The 22,095-nt window shown below is 39.9% G+C and overlaps 1 protein-coding gene and 1 long non-coding RNA gene across 3 annotated transcripts in view; one reads left to right on the top strand and one right to left on the bottom strand.

The window, feature by feature from the left end:
• The first annotated feature begins 555 nt into the window (after window positions 1-555).
• Window positions 556-10,583, top strand: mapre1b (microtubule-associated protein, RP/EB family, member 1b). Of its 2 annotated transcripts, none has more exons than XM_027145116.2 (7): window positions 556-706; window positions 3,009-3,132; window positions 3,901-4,046; window positions 5,045-5,243; window positions 5,535-5,641; window positions 5,984-6,136; window positions 9,391-10,583. In XM_027145116.2, the coding sequence occupies exons 2-7, from the start codon at window positions 3,012-3,014 to the stop codon at window positions 9,439-9,441; spliced, it is 777 nt and encodes a 258-aa protein (XP_027000917.1). In that variant the 5' UTR covers window positions 556-706; window positions 3,009-3,011; the 3' UTR covers window positions 9,442-10,583. The 2 variants fall into 2 exon arrangements, with proteins under 2 accessions (XP_027000917.1, XP_027000916.1); XM_027145115.2 differs by having other exon boundaries at window positions 5,984-6,151.
• A 1,449-nt stretch (window positions 10,584-12,032) lies between these two features.
• The window catches only part of LOC125140016, a 10,866-nt gene continuing 803 nt past the window's right edge, over window positions 12,033-22,095 (bottom strand). Inside the window, exons 2-3 of the long non-coding RNA XR_007139202.1 lie at window positions 20,885-21,043; window positions 12,033-13,031 (exon numbers count right to left, since the gene is read on the bottom strand). This is a non-coding gene — a long non-coding RNA (uncharacterized LOC125140016). The remainder of the gene's footprint in view (window positions 13,032-20,884; window positions 21,044-22,095) is intronic.

Genomic DNA, 22,095 nt, shown 5'->3' with positions numbered 1-22,095 from the left:
CTAACCGAGGCTTTTTGGACCTTGCTTTGTGAACTCTGGGGTATTGTCACACTGGATTGGACCCCTTGTGAAGATTCCTGAAGGGAAATCTTGTCAGTAACCCCACAAAGGAGAACTTTTAAATGACATCAGATTTATAAATAATTAATCTTACACAATTGTACATCTATAATATCAGACAGTAAGTACTGAGTTTGTTGAAAGGACGTTCATAGTGTTTATGATGCCCGTAGCCTGGGGCATTTTGGTAGACGTGGAGTCAAAGTAAATGTGGAAAAACTATGAAGATGAAATGATGAAAATGGGGCTTTTATTATCGCCACATATACAATACAGCACAGTGGAACTCTTTTCTTCACATATACCAACTGAGGAGGTTGGGGCTATGATACAGTGCCCCTGGACCTTGCTTAATTGCCCAACAGTAGCAGCTTGTGCATTGCTGAAGCTTCAGCCCTAACCACTGGACCACAGCTAAGATCTAGGTGAGATTATAAACTGAAATCAAGGTGATTCTTTAACAAGTTCATAGGAATTGCAGTGCTTTAAAGGCTTCACCATACCCAAGTCTTTTAATTTGGCGTGCGAGCTTTTTTCTGCACACGACCTTCTTTCAACTTTATTTCCGGTTCACACTGTTACGCCATGACGTCAACATCTGTCTGAACGAACCGACCAAAAAAAAGGGAGCGCCGGCAAAGAGGAGGTAATAAACACAACAGCGAGCTTCTAAACCCGGCTTTTTAGTTCGACTTGCGCTTTAAGTGACTAAAAGGAGCCGTTTCAGACGTGCTAAAGAACACGTGTGTCCTAGACCGCGTGAGAATGCGAGTGTAAAGTGAATGTAGGAAGTTTTGGGGCTGGATGTAGGGATTGTTAGCTGCTCGCTGCAATGAGACAAAGCGTTAATATGAAGTCTGAATAACACGCACACTGGTATCATAACCGCTCATTAAACACGTCCTAGTTTAGAAATAACTCTTGTAAAAGTTTCCCCGATGTCGTTTTATAACATTAACGACTATTTGTCTTTCTGTATGATACGTTAGCGAAGCTACATATATGACGCTAATGTGGCTAAACACCGGTAGCTCCGTTATTCTGCTCAGTTAGCCAGCTAGCTTGTCTGCTCAGTTAGCTATTAGCCGGCTTTGCTAAGCTACATGCTAACGTTACTTCCCTTTATTGGAGTCTTAACCATATATGTGTCGAGTCTTTTAGTCGCTAAAGCTGTTTATTGGGTTGTTTAGCAAGTTAATTCGCCTCGAGTGGTCAGTTTGCTGTTAGCCGTAGTTATGATTTGAGTCGTGTCTGAATTTCTAGGGTATTTTTTTTGCTCTGCTACATCACGTAGCGTTCGGTGTGCTGCTGGAAACAGGAAACGGACGCAGTGAAGACATTTGCGTTTGTAATACGAGGAGCGTCGTGAGACGTGTGTTTAGTTTTAGTTTCGGCGTTTGTTAAACATTTCGTTAACTTGGTCATGTGAGGAAGAGCAGCACTGTGTGGCCCAAACGAGGCCTGGCTTCTCTTCCACACTGTAACTCGGGGTTTGCAATCACACACGCTGTCATTCTGAAAAATGTTTTTTATCCAAATGAAACAAACGTAAAACGTAATTCGGATGAAGGAAAATTTGCGTTTTTTGTACGAGTCTCTAGACACTAGAAACAAATGTCAGTATGTGGATTGTTTTTACTATTATTTTTTGTAACAATAAAGTATTTACCGTTTATTTGTTATGTACTTATGTAGTTTGCATCCTCTTTAAATGACCTGAGCAGGACAAACTGTAGTGCATCAGCTTGTAAATATCTGATCTGAGTCATTTGTTTAATTGCATGCAACTTATTCTCCTCCTGAAGTATCTCACACAATGCATGTCTGCACTCATCTCCGAAATCTTCATGTCTGCTCAAACTGTAATGGGCTGTGTGCTGTTATCCAGCTAATGGGTGTGTATGAAACTGCAAGCAAGCCTTAGACACAAAGGCACAGCACATTTAGGTGTATATGAGAGAGAGAGAGAGAGAGTGTGTGTGTGTGTTGTCGTCGTCGTCGTCCAAAAAGCTTTTTAAATGGCTTTTTTTTTTTTTTTTTTTAAACCACCACTAGCTTAATATTGTCATTGCTGTGGGCAACATAAATCCAGTGCCTGGGACCAACAAAGTCTATGCTCCAGGATATGGAACATGCAAAGCAAGATTATGGCAGCTCAAATTGTTCCTGTTTTGATAAGCCACTGCTTAGACTCAGCAGGAAGCATGGTGTATCTCAAATGCTGTTTGCTGATGTGTTCAGCCTAGCTTATTAACATGCTTGACCTCTGATTTCCTGTCTTAAAAAAGAAAATGCATCAAGATACGGAACCAAATCACACCTCTCGTATTATTTTGCAGCAGTAGCAGCTTGGCAGGGCTGAAACTCTTAAACATCTGACCAGTAGTCCAGAGTCACTGAGCTGCTAATTTGCATCCAGAATGTTTTATACACCCAACAGTGCAGCAGTGGCTCGAGTGCATTAAGGCTCTGGGTTGCTGGTCAGAGGACCAGGGTTTAAGCCGCAGCACTGCCACGCTGCAGCTGTTGGGCACTTGTGCAAGGCCTTTAACCCTCACTGCTTTAGGGGTGCTGTGTCATGGCCGACCCTGCACTCTGACTTCACCCTCCAAAGTTGGGATATGCGAAGAGAGAATTTCACTGTGCTGTAATGTATATGTGACAAAGGCTTCTATTCTATTCTACCCACCTTAAGTCTTTAATAAATATCAAATCAAACAAATGAGTCATTGAATTAAAACATTCCAGTCGGAATCACAGACAGTTCTGCCTTTAAACTTTGAGTCACGCCTGCTAACTGTCAGGAAGTGATTCAGCTGCACCTGTTTTTTCCAGTAGCAGGTTGTTATGCTTGCAGCTCACCATGAGGTACTGGGGACACAGGCACTAATTAAATATGATATTGTATTACTTATATTGTCTGTTTCTATGCTCCTGTCTAATTTTAGAACATGGCTGTAAATGTATACTCGACTTCAGTGACGAGCGACAACCTGAGTCGCCATGACATGCTTGCGTGGATCAACGAGTCTTTACAGATGAACCTCACAAAGATTGAGCTACTATGTTCAGGTGAGGCTTGTGCTAGGTGCAAGTTTAGGAAAATATGGTGAAAATGTTTTTTCTCTACACCTAAGAATTTCTGCATTTATCTAATCAGCCAATCATGTTGCAGCAGCATATTGCATAAAATCATGCAGCTACAGGTCAAGAGCTTCAGCTAAAGTGCATATTAATCATCAGAATGAGGGAAAGTGTTCCAAAAAACAGTTCTTTATTTCCGGTTAGTGGCAATTCTGTGGGTTGAGACCCCTAAGAGCTGCCTGGAAGGAAGTGGTAACGTATATAATGTCTTTTTACAACTGTGGTGAGCAGAAAAGCACCTCAGCATGCACAGCACATAAAGCCTTGAGGTGGATGGGCTACTACAGCAGAATATTACACTTGTAAAGAGTACTTATGAGTTACTATATGCTTTTTGGCAATGGCAACTGTCCATTTTCTTCTGATCTCTCTTATCAACAAGGTTCATCACCCACAGAACTGTGAAATTACACATCACAATTTTCTTCAGCTTGATGTTTGATGTGATCATTAAGCTCTTGTCCTGTATCTGCATGATCATATGCATTGTGCTGCTGCCACATGGTTGTCTAATGGGACACCTGTACATATTTACTGGTGTTCCGGTTAAAGTGGATGTGAGCATATTTAGAGAAATCAGTTGCTTTATTATATATAATGTATACCAAGCAACAAGGAAAATTGAGTATAACCTTAATAATTCATTTGAATTAATCATTAAATATTTGAATGACGACTTTTGTTTTTCCACCACAGGTGGTGCCTATTGCCAGTTTATGGACATGCTCTTTCCTGGCTGTGTGCCTTTGAAGAAAGTCAAGTTTTCAGCAAAGTTAGAGCATGAATACATTCACAATTTTAAGATCTTGCAAGCTGGATTCAAGAAAATGGGTGTGGACAAAGTGAGTACTCTCAGCCCCAACCCTATATTTGAAATAATTTCTCAAAACTGCTCATCATGTCATATAATATCACTACAGAAAATAAGTTTTTTCCTTAGCAATAGTTTGTGTTCTCAGGTCATACTCTGGAAACAAAATTAGTGCAGTTTTAACAAAAGTCTCTATACCAAGGGGAAATGGGGGACGTTATTTACCGACAAAACATTTTCTTCAAAATTTGTGATGCATCTTGATGCTTTTAGTGCTTTTTTCCTTGCAGAAAATGACTTGATTTGATGAAATTGCATGCCCAGGACTTTTATTTTAAACTACTACCAGTGAAGAGACGCATGCCTGCATCTCCTATAGTAGCTGTACTCATGTTCAGTGCAGAGACCTTTGGTGTAATGCATGTTGTGATGACGTGAGGTCTCTTGCCTGAAATCTGCAGAAATGTAGAAATTTGTAAGCTCTTACTAACAGCATGTAGGATTCTTGATTATACTGTACCTTCATTCCGGCAATTGCAAAATCCTGGAGAAACTGTTTCTTTTTGTTAAGGGCTCTCTAAATAAATACTATGAATGGGAACATTTTTGGAAAATTTCTTGCTAACAAGTGTTAATTTCCCCTGTGTATGGAGCCTTTTGGGACACCCTGTGTGTATACACCCACTGTAGCTGTGCACTGCCAAATGATCAGCACATGTGCTGGATTACTAATGAAACACTGCTGTTTGTTCACAGCTTTGGCAGTTAGAGAAGGAGGGCAGTTATGTTTCAGAGCAGAATTCAGCTTAGGTTTCTAAGTACATCTTTATAGAGGAAAGTTATACGTGCAAGTTGACTTCAAGATCAGATAAGCATAGGCGTTCTTATCTATACCACCAATAAAAGTGAGGCACTCTGCAGTGTGCACGTCACCTCCCTTTATTCTCTTTCACCTTGCTAGTTTGTGCTCTAAATTTATTGCTCATCTAATGGTCACTTTGGTGTTTAACCATCTCCCCCCTACCTTAGATTATCCCTGTCGACAAGTTGATAAAGGGCAAGTTCCAGGACAACTTTGAGTTTGTGCAGTGGTTTAAGAAGTTCTTTGATGCCAACTATGACGGAAAAGAGTATGACCCAGTGGAGGCACGCCAGGGGCAGGACACAATGTCCGTGCCCAACCCAGCTATGCCTGCTCTCAACAAGCCCAAAAAGATCATGAATGCAGGTTGGTTCATTTGGATGAGCTTTAACATGCTATGACTTGCAAAGCGGAATCCAATTGAGGTTTTTTTTTATACATTCAGTGCTTGCCTTAATCAGCATGCAAGGGTTTAGTTTTCCAAGTACATTCAAGAAGCTTTGCTTGCTTACAGCATTACTACACCATGATATTTTCTGCTGACAGTTGTGAAGTGCTGATATCTTACAAAGTTATAGTTACACATACAGTTGGAATTTTTGGTTTTAGACTTTTTTTTGTAATTATTTTATATAACTGTTGGTTTGTTTATTTCAGCGCCACAAAGGGCCGCTGTGGCCAAGGTAGCACCCAAGATGACTCCCAGTTCAGCACGGAGGCCAGGCGCTGGTGGCGACGATGAAAGGGCAGAACTTGTACAAGAGGTATCCATGATTTGATTAGGACAAAAACAGCAATTGTTATGGTTATAAGTTTTTGTGGGTTTTTCAAAATGGTGAAACATGTTAAATGAATGGAATGATGTGAGTGAGACGTGGTTTTAAGTCAAGGATTCCGCAGATTAAAGAAACCTGAGGCCTTTAACAGACAGACAAGTCATTGTTGCTGTAGACTTATGGATTACTGCCATTACAGTTTGTAGCAAAAACACGAGGGACTTTTTTTATTCACATAAATTGATACTCACTAAATGAATGTATTTCTCTCTACAGAAGGAAAGACACTTTTAAGTTTTTTTTTTAAGAACATTGTCTTCTCTTTCTCAGTTGAATATCCTGAAGTCCACAATCCAGGACATGGAGAAGGAGCGGGACTTCTACTTTGGCAAATTGAGGAACATTGAGCTGATCTGCCAGGAGAAGGAGAGTGAGGGAGACCCTACCCTGCAGAGGATTGTGGATATTCTCTACGCCACAGATGTGAGTGAAGAGCAGGTTGGATGACACTAATACATTCACAGCTGTGGCTCGGTGTGTATTTATAGTAGCCATATCATAAATGTGTAAGGGATATGAGCAGTGACCAAGGAATTAAAAGGAAAGCAACATTTTGTGATTAATACAGAACAAAATGTTCAAAATGGGAAAGAATGCCAGAATTTCTAGCGACTAGTAAGATCTGTTAACTGTTACTGTTATTCTGGTCATTTGTGTTTTTATTCTTTGGCCTTGTCCTGCGAGTTTATTATGGGACTTACATTAAGCTTTTGTAACTTGTCAAATTGTTGTAAACTGGGACACGCTGGTCACAGTGTGGTACTGCTATTCAGTCAGACGTAAGATTGGCCAACATAATGCCATTCACCTTGCTATCAGGAGATCGCAGGTTTGAGCTCAGACAATGCCACATTTGATCCACGGCTCGAGTCAAGAGTGCAAAGTTGGCCAAAAATGTGTGTACGTACAGTCATATGCAAAAGTTTAGGAACCCCTGACAATTTCCATGATTTTCCTTTAGAAATATTTGGGTGTTTGGATCAGCAATTTCATTTTGATCTATCAAATAACTGAAGGACACAGTAATATTTCAGTAGTGAAATGAGGTACAGTGCCTTGCGAAAGTATTCGGCCCCCTTGAACTTTGCGACCTTTTGCCACATTTCAGGCTTCAAACATAATGATATGAAACTGTAATTTTTTGTGAATAATCAACAAGTGGGACACAATCATGAAGTGGAATATAATTTATTGGATATTTCAAACTTTTTTAACAAATCAAAAACTGAAAAATTGGGCGTGCAAAATTATTCGGCCCCTTTACTTTCAGTGCAGCAAACTATCTCCAGAAGTTCAGTGAGGATCTCTGAATGATCCAATGTTGACCTAAATGACTAATGATGATAAATAGAATCCACCTGTGTGTAATCAAGTCTCCGTATAAATGCACCTGCACTGTGATAGTCTCAGAGGTCTGTTTAAAGCGAAGAGAGCATCATGAAGAACAAGGAACACACCAGGCAGGTCCGAGATACTGTTGTGGAGAAGTTTAAAGCCGGATTTGGATACAAAAAGATTTCCCAAGCTTTAAACATCCCAAGGAGCACTGTGCAAGCGATAATATTGAAATGGAAGGAGTATCAGACCACTGCAAATCTACCAAGACCTGGCTGTCCCTCTAAACGTTCAGCTCATACAAGGAGAAGACTGATCAGAGATGCAGCCAAGAGGCCCATGATCACGATGTGGGAGACTCTGTCCATAGGACAACAATCAGTCGTATACTGCACAAATCTGGCCTTTATGGAAGAGTGGCAAGAAGAAAGCCATTTCTTAAAGATATCCATAAAAAGTGTTGTTTAAAGTTTGCCACAAGCCACCTGGGAGACACCCCAAACATGTGGAAGAAGGTGCTCTGGTCAGATGAAACCAAATTTGAACTTTTTGGCAACAATGCAAAACGTTATGTTTGGCGTAAAAGCAACACAGCTCATCACCCTGAACACACAATCCCCACTGTCAAACATGGTGGTGGCAGCATCATGGTTTGGGCCTGCTTTTCTTCAGCAGGGACAGGGAAGATGGTTAAAATTGATGGGAAGATGGATGGAGCCAAATACAGGACCATTCTGGAAGAAAACCTGATATAGTCTGCAAAAGACCTGAGACTGGGACGGAGATTTGTCTTCCAACAAGACAATGATCCAAAACATAAAACAAAATCTACAATGGAATGGTTCAAAAATAAACATATCCAGGTGTTAGAATGGCCAAGTCAAAGTTCAGACCTAAACCCAATCGAGAATCTGTGGAAAGAACTGAAAACTGCTGTTCACAAACGCTCTCCATCCAACCTCACTGAGCTCGAGCTGTTCTGCGAGGAGGAATGGGCAAAAATTTCAGTCTCTCGATGTGCAAAACTGATAGAGACATACCCCAAGCGACTTACAGCTGTAATCGCAGCAAAAGGTGGCGCTACAAAGTATTAACTTAAGGGGGCCGAATAATTTTGCACGCCCAATTTTTCAGTTTTTGATTTGTTAAAGTTTGAAATATCCAATAAATTTCGTTCCACTTCATGATTGTGTCCCACTTGTTGTTGATTATTCACAAAAAATTACAGTTTCATATCATTGTTTGAAGCCTGAAATGTGGCAAAAGGTCGCAAAGTTCAAGGTGGCCGAATACTTTTGCAAGGCACTGTATATTGGATTAACAAAAAAATTTGCAATATGCATCAAAATGAAATTAGACAGGTGCATAAATTTGGGCACCCTTGCCATTTTGTTGATTTGAATACCTGTAACTACTTAGCACTGATTAATTAGAACACACAATTGGTTTTTAAGGTAATAAAAGGCCAATTGCAAGATGTTGTTCTCTTTGACTCTCCTCTGAATAGTGGCAACATGGAGGCCTCAAAACAACTCTCAAATGACCTGAAAACAAAGATTGTTCAACATTATTTTGGGGAAGGCTACAAAAAGTTATCGCAGAGATATAAGCTGTCAGTGTCACTGTGAGGAACATAGTGAGGAAATGGAAGACCACAGGCACAATTCTTGTTAAGGCCAGAAGTGGCAAGCCATGTAAAATATTGGAGAGGCGAAGGATGGTGAGAACGGTCAAAAACAGCCCACAGACCACCTCCAAAGACCTACAACATCAACTTGCTGCAGATCCTGTCATTGTACATCGTTCAACAATTCTGCGCACTTTGCCCAAGGTGATGCTGTAGGGGAGAGCCTTTTCTGCACAAACACCACAAACAGAGTCGCTTGAGATATGCAAACGCACATTTGGACAAGCCAGCTTCATTTTGGAATAAGGTGCTGTGGCGTGATGAAACAAAGACTGAGTTATTTGGTCGTAACAAGGGGCCTAATGCATGGCGGCAAAAGAACACCGCATTCCAAGAAAAACACTTGCTACCCACAGTAAAATTTGGTGGAGGTTCCATCATGCTGTGGAGCTGTGAGGCCTGTGCCGGTACTGGGAATCTGGCTAAAGTTGAAACTACTGAAATATTACTGTGTCCTTCAGTTATTTGATAGATCAAAATTAAATTGCTGATCTAAACAACCAAATATTTCTAAATAAAAATCATGGAAATTGTCAGGGGTTCCTAAACGTTTGCATACTGTATGTCAATTTTAAACAGAGCCTAATTTAAGGAACTATGAAGTCTCTCAAATCCATGACACTTGTTTTCTCTTTCTCTTCTGTCACTATTGTAGGAGGGCTTTGTCATACCAGATGCTGAAGCAGAAGACCAGGAGGAGTTCTAATACTTATAACTAGATCCAGTTTTGTCCTTGTCTCCTCCCTCATCTCTACACATTCACTCCCTCCTGCTGTCTCGGATCATGTTACGCATTTCGGACACAATGAACGCTGTATGGAAAGTAATTTGGGTTGAATCCAGAATTAAAGTAGCTACATTAGAAGTACATCCTCCGATACCTTCTGAGAGAAGATGTGCTCGTCTAGACGTGGCTGCTCAACTGATCTCGCTGGGCTCAGGAGAGATGGAGCATGAAGTATCATGTAAAGTTCCTGCAGCTACAGGGGAACCTGCAACTTTATTCCTCATTAGATATTCATCTTTGACTGTTCCTTTTTGCCACAGTGTGAATAGAGGGGATGTTTTAGTTTTTCCCCTCACAAGATGGATGGCATGTATTTCAATATTATAATAATGCTATACTAATCATGTTTTCATATTTAACAATGTACTTCCTTCACAAAATCTTAGATTTTGCATTTGGCTCAGATGTGAATTAGCAAAACAATCCTTTTAAAAATTTCACCTTTTCATCAGTTTACATTGCATTTTATTCCTATGCGATTATTTTTAGTGAAAGGCTTGTTGCAGTCACCTTTTCTCCAGCTTCGATCCTGTGACTGTGCCTTATAGACTGAGTGGAGGGAGACCAGTCTGATGTCTGTGTTTGTCTTTGTTTGTGTGTCAGAACATTTTCTCATGGTCTAGGAAGTCAGTTTTTGCTGCAAAGAAGGTTGATTTTGTTTATGAACTTTCCGAAATTGGCCACAAACTGCCATGATTGTGATTAGTAACTGTTTATTCGTGATCATTTGGGATATTTTTGTAACTGTGACATTACCAGCGTAGTTGCAAAATCATCCTCTGTGACATCATTTTTACTAATTGATTTGCTTTTGTCGAAAAAATTATAATTTTAATTCACTGTCCACTATAGCAGTGGATTCAGAGGACAAACAAATAATTGGAAAAACAAATATTCATTTACGCACTTTGAGTGCATAGACTTTTTTTTTTTTTTTTTTTTTACAATTTAATATTTAATGTATCATTTTACCATTTCGCAACTTTTAATCTCTGCCTTGGTAGAATTCCCTTTCTGTATTGGCAAGTGTTTGAATCAAATTAAAAAAATGTTTGAACATTTCTGTTTAGTTTTTCATTGACGTATTTGACTCCAAAGTATATGAAATAGGTGCAGAAATTCCGTCTTCCTTTTCTCCCTAACAAATCTACTAACATTGTGTGCAGAACCTAGTTTCTAGGATTAAGCTTAAGCCCAATAGAAACTCTCAATATGGCCAAAAGTTTATCCATCACAGCAGTATGTGCTTGTTGAACATCCGATTCTACATTTATCCCCCTTTCGCTGTTATAAGCTCCACTCTAATCGAAAGGCTTTCCACTAGACTGGGGGAATTTGCTTATTCAGCCAACAGAGTAATGAGGTCAGGTGCTGATGTAAAGCCTGGCACACTGTCAGCATTCTGTGCTTCCACATTTCTGACAACAGTATCACATTGCTGTGATGGTCAAGTGGTCACGTGCTTTTGGCCATAGAGTGTATGGTACATCTGTGAACATTGTGATAGATTTTATATTGTCTTTTTTTTTTACATTTACATTCCATTTGGGGAACAAAGACACCTCTCCTGATGGTGTAAGAAAAGTAATACCAGAAAATTAAACTTCTTGCATCCTGTAATCCTTAGTACTATAAGTTGGATCTCAAAATCCAAACATCACAATTTTTTTATTTATGGTCAGCTGTGTGGAATAGGGCATAGATAATGCGTTCCTATGCATGATGGGCGTTCCTTTTTTATCACTGTGCTAATCTCATGTAGCAGTAATATAGCAGCTCTTCTGTGTTTATTAGCTGACTATTCAAATATATTTGGGTTTATGGCTTTTTACCATTTTATTCCTTTAGTTCTTGCCAATGTCATACCCTCTGCCCTGCACTGCCAATGTTTGTGCTCATGCAACACTGCCTGACTTACTTGGAAAATGAGATGGTTGAGTCTTCAACACCAGCAAATTTTCAGTTTAAATTTGTATCCTTGATATCACAAGATTACGTTAATGTGGTTTTGAGAACCTTGGGCCATGTTTTCTAATGAGTGCTTTGATTAAAGTACATCTGATGTGCAAAAAACAGTATAGAATGTTACATAATCAATCTGCAGATCAATTTTTCCTTTTTCATTTGTGCTGTATGATGGTAAAATGCTGTTGTAATGTATCCAGGTTTAAAAATCAAAAGTAAACAAATCGCAATGGTGCTCCTCTCCCAATCTTGATCTTTTCATTCTATGGACTTCATGATCATCTACAGAGATGACTACTTACACTGTGAGCTTAGTGTGGCTTGTGTATCCTTTTGTTTTCTGTCTTCCTGTGGTGCAAACTTCTTTTTTTGTACTATGGTGTGCTCAATTTCTCCTTTTTAAACTGTATCTGCCATCATCAGTTTCTTACAAATAAAACAGTATTACATTCCTGTAATGATAAGCTGTTCTTTCCATTGCGTCTCCGCACTTTGTGTGTATGTTTGTATGCTGCTAAAAAGAAATCACATTTTGGATCTCGATGAATGAGATAAAATCTTTACTTCTTTACACTATGTAAATTGTTTAGAACAAAATGTGACAGTAGTGAATAGAAACCAAAGTCATCAATCCAATCGGGGCTGGAGTCAAAATCACAGCAAAACTCAAAATAAGAAATGTAAATTACAGGCTGATCCAATTTGCCTGAATTTCATTACAGCGATACTTAATTTGTTAGTATTGTGTACACCCATGCCCATAAGTACATAAGTACATGCTCCTGTTCAGATGGTGGATGGTGTCCTGGTGGATCTCCTCCCAGACCTGGATCAGGGCATCAATGAGCCCCTGGACAATCCATGGTCTGTGCTACTTGGTGGCTTTGGACACTCATACATTACGACCCAGGGGTTATTAAATGGATTCAGGTCTGGGGAACATAAGGGCCAGTCAACGAGGATTTTGTCATCTCTGCACAATGCACCAGGAGCTCCAGTAAAAGTTCCAACAATGGCTCTGAGAATTTCATTTTGGTACCTAACTGCAATGTAAGGGTACCGTTGGCTAGCACATGGAGGTCTGTAAGACCCACCAAGGATATTTCTTCCCTTACCATCACTAGTTCACCACCAACCTGGTCATGCTGGATGATTACTTCATGTCTGTCACATGTGGAGGATTTGCCAGTTCTGCTGTTCTCTGGCAAATGTAAATTGAGGTGCATGGTACTTGGCTGTGAATATACAGTAGGTCCCAATAGAAGATGTCAGGTCCTCATGCCACCCTCATGGAGTCTGTTTCTGCAGTAGCCTGCTGGAGGTCATTTTGTAGGGTCCTGGAGGTGCTCCTTCTGTTCCTTCTCGCATGAAGGAGCAGCAAAGGATAAATGTTCTCCCTGTGTAATTATGTCTCCCGGTTATCCCCTATGCTCTTGAAACTGTGCTGGGGGACATATAGTTCCTTGTGATGGCTGTGCCATCCTGGAGGAACTTGACTACCTGTGCAGCCTGATTGGTTGCAGGTACAAGTAGTGACAAGGACCCTAACAAAACATGAACAACAAAAACATTAATTTTGAGAAAAACACAGTGATTTAAAATTAGAGACTGCTATACCACATAGAGGATTACAGCTAAAACTTTGAGGGTTAGAGCTGTGAAAAATCAGTAGGAACTTTAGAAGCCCTTGCTTTGAATGACCTCAGCAAATCTGCAGCTGCAGGACAGCACTAGTTCTCTTTCATCATCTCGTGTTCGAGATCCACCTATGGGAAGGGCATCTGTTCCTGACCTCTACAGAAGCATCCAATTGCACCAAGTCTGGCTTGACAGACAGGAGCGCGTGCCAAAGGCAGGTAAGGTAACGCCCCTTACCCGAGTGCATAATGCACCTGCACGCGCTGCCTTTCCTCAGTGTACATATTCACTTCTCGCGACTTCTGCTCCTCCAACCTTTTTGGCCGTCCTCTGGCTTACAGGGCCTCGCTGTGAGTGTATTGGGCAACCGGGGAGTTGTCTATATCTCCCATAGGTGGATCTCGAACACGAGATGATGAAAGAGAACATTAGGTTACTGTCGTAACCCCGGTTCTCTGAAACATCGAGTGGAGAGATCCACCAAGTTTGCCCCGCTTGCTGCACGAGAAGTGAATATGTACACTGAGGAAAGGCAGCGCGTGCAGGTGCATTATGCACTCGGGTAAGGGGCGTTACCTTACCTGCCTTTGGCACACGCTCCTGTCTGTCAAGCCAGACTTGGTGCAATTGGATGCTTCTGTAGAGGTCAGGAACAGATGCCCTTCCCATAGGTGGATCTCTCCACTCGATGTTTCAGAGAACTGGGGTTACGACAGTAACATAATGATTCTCACACTGCTGGGATCTTGGTTCACTCTTCTTCCAGTCTCTTCCACAGTTTGGTAACTGTAGTGTGTTTCTTAACAATAAAGTTGGTGAAAAGGATTTTTCAGACATATTCAGTTGGGTTTAGAATGATCATGTCAATCTTGTCAGCTTCATGGAACTGTTGTACCCATTTTGCAGTGTGACAAGGAACTTAGTCTTGCATAACAAATCACAGGCTAATTGGGATATGCTCACAGGGAAGAAACTTTTAATTATGGCAGCATGTAACTTTGTAGCCCCACAGCTACATGATCCCATGCCATTAAATAACCCCCACAGTTAAATTCCCCCACACCTATAAATACACCCTACCGTAAAAAGCACTAACACAGAATTCCTCCCTTGAGATTTCTATCCCCAAGCCTATAAATACCACAAAGATAAATGCACCACACCCATAAATACCCCAATAAATGCCCCACAACCAAAATTCCCCCACACCCATACATACCCCCATGTCCATAAATACCCTCTCAATGATAAATGATTCCACACTCATACTGTAAATACCCTCACACTGATAAATGCCCTGGCATACATTTCTCCCCAGTTTGGTCACTTACCAGTTTCCACCTGCCAGTCAGCTCTTCCCATCATACAATATTTACCACAGAGAGAGGGTGAAGGCTAAGCCTGAAGTCAGCCAGAGTAATCTACTGTACTTGCAGGAAAGTGCTAACTGCCTTTTTCCACATGCATAAGCTCACAGACATCCATGATTGTGTAGTGTTACTGTGACTGACAGGAAAATGAAGGAGTACGCCCTCCCTCCTGCCAGGGATGGCTGTGGCATTATTGGTTATTGAACTCACAGATGAAAGGGCGATGCTTAAATGTTATGCCTAACACTCTACTACAATATTTCTATAACACAGTCCTTTACAGAATATGGCAGACATCCTTATAATGAGCAACTTACTTTAATCTCCGTACACAACATGAGGTTTAAGAGTCTTGCTCATGGGTCCAGGAGTGGCAGATTGATGGTCCTGAAATTCAAACTCACAACCTCCTGGTCAGTAGTCCAATGCCTTAACTACTGAATTAATTTCCAATGTAGTGATATACAAGAACAGTGTACTCTTTTTTACAGCACTATAATTTTTAATAACTTTTTCTATGTGGGACAATAACTGCTGACAGCATCAGTACAGCTCCCTCTCGATGGTAATCCTTTTTGAGGACAAATTCCACTCAAATGCCAATACTGATATTGTTTGAGAATAAGAACCACTAGGGCACAAATACTGTTTTTAATGAGGCTAAGAGTCACTCAGATACAAATATTGTGTTCTTTTGATGACTGAGTAATGTATTGATGATTGGATCCATTATTGTAATTGGATTGGATTATTTTATCCTGCACCATACAGCTGTTTTCGACTGAAGGTGAGACTCACAGAGTAAGAAAGAAACTTTTTTACATGCTAATTACGAGTCCCTAGTGTGACCACTTCTTCTTTCCTGATTCTTGATGCCATACCCCTGGTTTGAGTCTTGTTGCTTGGTGGTGCACTGTGCTGGAGACAGGTCTGCATGGACAACCTGTGAACCATAGGATTACTGAGGATAAAACCATTTGAAGACAATCACAACCTCTTTGAACTGCTATTATGTCAGTTAGCTTTGTGCTTCAGTGGCTTAGTGGTTAGCACGTTCGCCTCACAGCTCCAGGGTTGGGGGTTTGATTCCCGCCTCCGCCTTGTGTGTGTGGAGTTTGCATGTTCTCCCCGTGCCTTGGGGGTTTCCTCCGGGTACTCCGGTTTCCTCCCCCGGTCCAAAGACATGCATGGTAGGTTGATTGGCATCTCTGGAAAATTGTCCGTAGTGTGTGAGTGAATGAGAGTGTGTGTGTGCCCTGGGATGGGTTGGCACTCCGTCCAGGGTGTATCCTGCCTTGATGCTTGATGACGCCTGAGAGGTCTTGATGAGGCACAGGATCCCCGTGACCAGAGGTAGTTCGGATATGCGGTAGAAAGTGAGTGAGAGCTTTGTGCTTTTGTTTACATTGACATTTACTGTCTAGTGTCATCCAAATCAGGATGGGTTACCTTCTGAGTGTGGTTCTTCTCAAGGTTTCTTCCTCATATCATCTCATGGATTTTTTCCTTGACCACAATCGTCCTTAGGCCTGCTCATTAGGGATAGATGTTAGAGACAAATCTTAGCTAGGTAACTTAGTTTGAATTTTCTTTTCTTTTCTTTTCTTTTCTTTTCTGTTTCTATGCTTCTATAAAACTGCTTTGAGAAAATAAATTCACTTGAAAAATAGAGAAGCCAATCTGCCGTGATGCCCAAAGACGCCTGAGATAGGCACAGGCTCCCCGTGACCCGAGATGTTCGGATAAAGCGGTAGAAAATGAATGAATGAATTAATGAATAGAGAAGCCTATGGGTTCTGCATACGCAGTCAGTATGTATACTCTCATACCAAGCTGCGATTTCCTTGTACTTGCAAATGTATGCAAGAACTCCTTAATGAAACCTGCACACTGTGGGATAGCCCAGGCTCTTGTTTTGGCTGATCTATATCGTGGGTCAAATGCTCAAGCCATTACATAAGGTCAAGCTTTAATCTTTTAAAATAAGGCTCTGATGCAGCACATGAATGCTGCAGACCTTAGAGCAATGCATTGTGGGAGTGTTGGTGGAAGTCTCACTATGAAAAGAAATGCCTCCGGGCTGAGACATTGTGGTTCACTGAGGATTATAAGAAGAAAGAGGCCAGCCCTAATCACATGATTTCATCGCTGTCACAAAGAAGCAGTTGTCTATTCTGCTTGTACATTCACTCCACCAGTTAATACGAACATAACAAGAACTTTATCTAACACACATTTTTAACCAGATCTGATAGGAGATTCTTCAAGTTTTATATTTGGGCTATTTAGTATATGTTATATGTTTTAGAATCCATCACAAATATTAGTAAATAATATACATTAATAGTTTGTTTTTATATTTATTTATGATTATCTGAACTAATATTCATCAAGAAAGTCCCTCATGAATGTTTAAGTGTAAGTGTGTGGTTTAGCCACCATGTACAGTATAGAAGCATTAAACAACCCTCACAGTGATTTGCTATTAAAGTATTTTCTAGGAAACTCATAGCAGCTAAGGAATCTAATTTCTATATTATTTTCAGAGGTTTTTTATGTTTACATGTTGTAGCTTTTATTCACGGTGCCTCAAAAGAAAGTATTTGAAATGTACTGTAGAGAGCATGCACACTTAGGTCAGAAAGTCTCTGGTCCATTGATCATTTTTATCACCTTTTTGCTAAATCGATCATTCCAGCATCAAATGTCTGGACACATTGAGGTGGATGAGCTACAACAGCAGAAGATCACATCAAGTTCCACTGCTGTCAGCAAGAATCATGTGCAAAGACTCCCCCAAATTCGACAGCTTCTTCTACTTTCAGCTTTTCCCATTAGTGGTCACCACAGTGAATCATCTGTTTCCACTTAGCTCTATCCTCGGCATTCTCTACTCTTGCTGCATCAGTTACCTTCATGTCCTCTTTTAACACATCCATATACCTTGCGGCTTAAACAATGACGCGGCTAATATATGGATTTTTCCCGCTTTAATTTATTTTCTTTTTTTTCAAAAATCTTCAGTTTTTTGGCGGCATGAAGCTTTCATTAGACTGTTTAGATTAAATTGAGCACTCTCAAACTTCCCATCATTCTGATTACGGTAGTCATTTTGTCACCCTCATCATGGCAAAGACACGGAGAAATGCATATGATGCAGCTTTCAAGTTGAAGGCGATTGATCTAGCTGTTGGAAAAGGAAATAGAGCTGCTGCACGGGAGCTTGGTCTTAATGAGTCGATGATAAGACGTTGAAAACAGCGTGAGGAATTGACTCGGTGCAAAAAGACAACTAAAGCTTTCAGAGGGAAGAAAGGCACCAACTAGAAAATGAGCTCGAAGACTGGGTCAACACACAGAGAGAAGACGGCCAAGGTGTTTCCGACTGCGCAGATCCGACTGAAAGCCAAAACAATCACCACCGCGATGAAGTTTGTGGATTTTAGAGGTGGACCATCGGACAATCAGATTTCTGAGACGTACAGGCCTGTCCATCAGGGTACAAAGTTTTTTACTTTTCGTTACAAGCCGTGTTTCTTTAAAGCCTATTTATTTTCGTGACAAGCCGTGTTTTGTTAAAGCCTGTGTAAAGTTTATTTGTTTCAATGTACCTGTAGGCACCTGCGGCTTATAGACATGTGCGGCTTATTTATGTTCAAAATAATAATTTTTTTTAAATTCAGTGGGTGAGGCTTATATTCAGGTGCACTCAATAGTCCGGAAATTACGGTATCTCCTCTTTGGCCTTCCTCTTGACTTCTTACCTGGCAGCTCCTATCATCCTCCTACCAATATAACCAAATATCTCCCAAACCATGTCCAAACCATGACCATATCTCAATCTATCCTCTCTGACCTTGTCCCCAAAACAGCCAACCTCAGCTGTCCCTCTTATGTGCTCTTTTCTAATCCTGTCCATCCTCGTCACTCTTAAAGAGAACTTCAACATCCTCATCTTGTCTACCTCCATCTCACTAATGTCTTGTAGGCCTTTCCTTTGATACTTGCTGACACTTTTCTGTCACACGACACTCCTGACACTTTCCTCCACCTACTCTAACCTGCTTGCACTCGCCTCTTTTCCACACTCCCATCACACTAGATGTTTGACCACAAATACTCCTGCACTATTTTGATCTCAGCCCCCTGTAATGTCGCTGTTCTACATCCTTCCCTCTCGTTGAAACACATGTATTCGCTCTTACTACGACTAACTTTCATTCCTCTTCTTTCCAGAGCATCTTTTCCAGATGTTCCTGCTCTTTACTCTCACTACAGATCACAATGTCATCCGCAAACATCATTGTCCCTGAAGATTCCTATCTGACTTCACCTGTCAACCTATCTATTAAAATACCAAACAAGAAGGGACTCAAAGAAGATCCTTGATGTAGCCCCACCTTCACCTTAAACTCCTCTGTATGACTCTCACTGCTGTAATACTCCTCTCAAACATATCCTGAACTACTCTGACATACTTCTGTGCCACTCCTGACATCCTCATACAGTACCACATCCTGTCATATGCTTTCTCTAAATCCACAAAGATGCAGTGCAGCTTCTTCTGACCATCTCTTGGGGGTGATATTTGAAGCTTTTTATTTTTTGTATGGTTAGTTTTAGTGTCTGTAATATTATATGTATCTTTTAATTTCATCTTTTATGTCAAGCGCTTTGGGAAACATCTTTTAAAGGCACTGTACAAAATAAATTTATTATTATTATTATTATTATTATTATTATTATTATTATCTATGTACTTCTCCATTAACAATCTCAGAGCAAAAATTGCACCAGTCATGCTCTTTCTGCACATGAAAGACATTCTCTTATTCACAAATATCCACTTTCTTTCTTAGTCTAGCTTCCACTAGTCTTTCCCTCTTTTCCCAAACTGGACAGCTGATGACTGAAGAAAGACGAGGTGATTTTTTTAAATTATTATTATTATTCAACTAATCTTCAGCCATCTAGTTTGGCTGAGGTGCCTGGGTGACTAAGGAAAGAAACCAGAGGACCAGGAGGACAACCCTGAAGCACACAGGTTGTATGTAACACAAGACCCTCAGTTATCCCTAGTGTGTAAAGTTGGAGCTCAACATCATATGCATCATATGCCAGCACTGCTGGCAACAGTCGATGATCAACCTGCAGTATTAAGAATCAAATGTAATTAAATATTTGCACTTGTTTATTTGTGCAGTCAGTTATTATTGTGTCTTGTGTGATATATAAATCTTTTTTATGTGAATAGCTGAATCAGGGCAGCACTAAATAAAAACATAAAAAAAAGCCTCCTTTTTTGTAATTAACATTTTGCAGATTTTCTGCAATCTGTCTGGATTTAACAAAAAATGTATTGATCTGTTTGTCTGATTTCACAACAAGCAGGTCTAATAAATAAATCCCAAAAAACACAGAGGAACTCTTGAAGGAACAGCAATATGTTTGAGAAGCTGCGTATGCCTCATTTGTCCAGATGGGGGCAGAAAAAGTCTGAATTGGGTTTGCAAAGCTGAAGTAGCTTATGTATATATGAGAATATTAAGTCAGAGAACAAAAATGCTCCAGGTTTCTCAACTCAGAAGTGAGGAAGATATCTAACTGTTGATGAGCATTTGCAAGCATGAACTAATAGCAGGGTTTTGAGGTCAATAAGAGAGCTTACAGTGGCATGCAAAGTCTAAACAGTTATCAGTGAGGAAAAACAGCTGGATCACCGAACAGCTGAGCTTTGTCTAATCTCCATCCGTTCATCTATAAATGTGAAGTACTTCACAAGTTTTAAAGAACAGTCTTCAAAACCTTCCTGAGTTCTTCTGTGTTCCCTTTCCCATCTCCAAGTATCTGTCATCCATGGTGCTGGTATGCAATATTAGCTTTCCACATTAAGTACAGTCTATTGCAGCATTGTCAAAGGTAGGATTCAATTTGACAAAGATTCATCCCAAAGAATCCAAAGAATGAATCTTTATTTAACTGATTATTTAAACAGTACTTAACTCCAGTGCAGGAATAATAAAGTCTTTCACCAACTGAGAAAAAATATATTAGTCTACTAGTGCTGTTACTTCTGTCTTCTCAACCTTTCCCTATTGGTACACAAAATACAAAATGCAAAATGCAAAACTTCAAAATGCAACCGTGTCTTGTAAATTTGAGCATTTTCCCTCTCTTTTTCAACTTAAGAAGGTCTTAATAAGCTGATTAGTAGAATTTGAGAGTTGGGAACAGGGAAACTTTTAAATATTATGAAATGGAAGGGCTGTTGTGCGAAATGGTCAAAGAGTCAAATTCAGTTTGTAAAACATAAGCACACAGTATTCATTTTTTATATTAGTATAGACTTTGCAAAGAAAATATCAGGAACTGATACTTTGATTCCTTACTTTAATATGTATTCATCCCAACGGAGGTCAGTGGGGTTGAGGTCAGGGGTCAGTGAAGGCTACTTGTGTACATGTGCACCCATCTTTGCAAATCGTGTCTTCATGGACCTCGCTTGGTACACTGTGGCCCTTTAGATCCTGTGAAGTGAAATCTTAATTCTACAACATACAAACACGTTATATTTACATTTACATTTACATTTACATTTACAGTATTTGGCAGTTATATACAATTGTGTACATCTTTGTGTTAACAGTACACAGAAGACCCACCTATAGGTGTTGGGGTCAGGTATCCACATTCTTTTAGGATATATTGTATATTAAGTAATAACACAAACTCATAATAAGAAGTGGAAAAAGTGCCTGAAGAACTTTTATCCCAGCGGTTCCTGCATAAAGCCCTATCTACTGTACCTTATCATTTATTAGCCCTAGCTACCTTATCATAGTAACTTCATTATCATGTTCAGGATGTCTGAAGATCCAGAATCTATTCTAAGAAGACTGGGCATGAGGTTAAGATACAGCCTATATATTAAATGACTCCCTCATTTGCACCCTTATACCTAGTGTAATAGTTGCAATAGCCATCGATGATAGAACACACTCTTCATTAATAGTTTGCTCCTCTTTATTATATATATTTATTAATTACCCTGACCCAAGAGGTCATGGCTGTCTTATCTCCCTCTTAATTACAACTCAACTTTTCCCTTTTCTCCCCATAAAATTCAATTCAATTCAATTTATTTGTATAGCGCTTTTAACAACTTACAGTGTCTCAAAGCAGCTTTACAGAAGTATAGAAACTGAAGAGAAAAATAAATAAATATATAATAAGAGGAAATAAATGACTATATACATTTAAAGTTTAAAATCATATTAAAAATATTAATTTATAATTAATATTTAATTTAATTAATTTATAATTTTGAATAATATATATCTCTAATATTTATCCCTAACGAACAAGCCGGAGGAAAATCTACCTGAGATGATATGAAGAAGAAACCTTGAGAGGAACTAGGCTCAGAAGGAAACCCATCCTCATTTGGGTGACACTGGACAGTAAATAGTGTAAATGTAAATAATGTCATTTCTACAACAGTTTGTAATAGTGCAACCGAGAGCTCCTGTGCTACTAATGGGTCAGCACAAACTCAACACTAATTCCTTGTTGTCAAAGTCTTCAAATGATTGCTGATAAA

This window comes from Tachysurus fulvidraco, chromosome 23 (genome assembly GCF_022655615.1).
Source record: "Tachysurus fulvidraco isolate hzauxx_2018 chromosome 23, HZAU_PFXX_2.0, whole genome shotgun sequence".
Classification (NCBI taxonomy): Eukaryota; Metazoa; Chordata; class Actinopteri; order Siluriformes; family Bagridae; genus Tachysurus; species Tachysurus fulvidraco.
The sequence above is the reverse complement of the archived record's forward strand: the minus strand, read 5'-3'. Positions and strand labels throughout refer to the sequence as shown.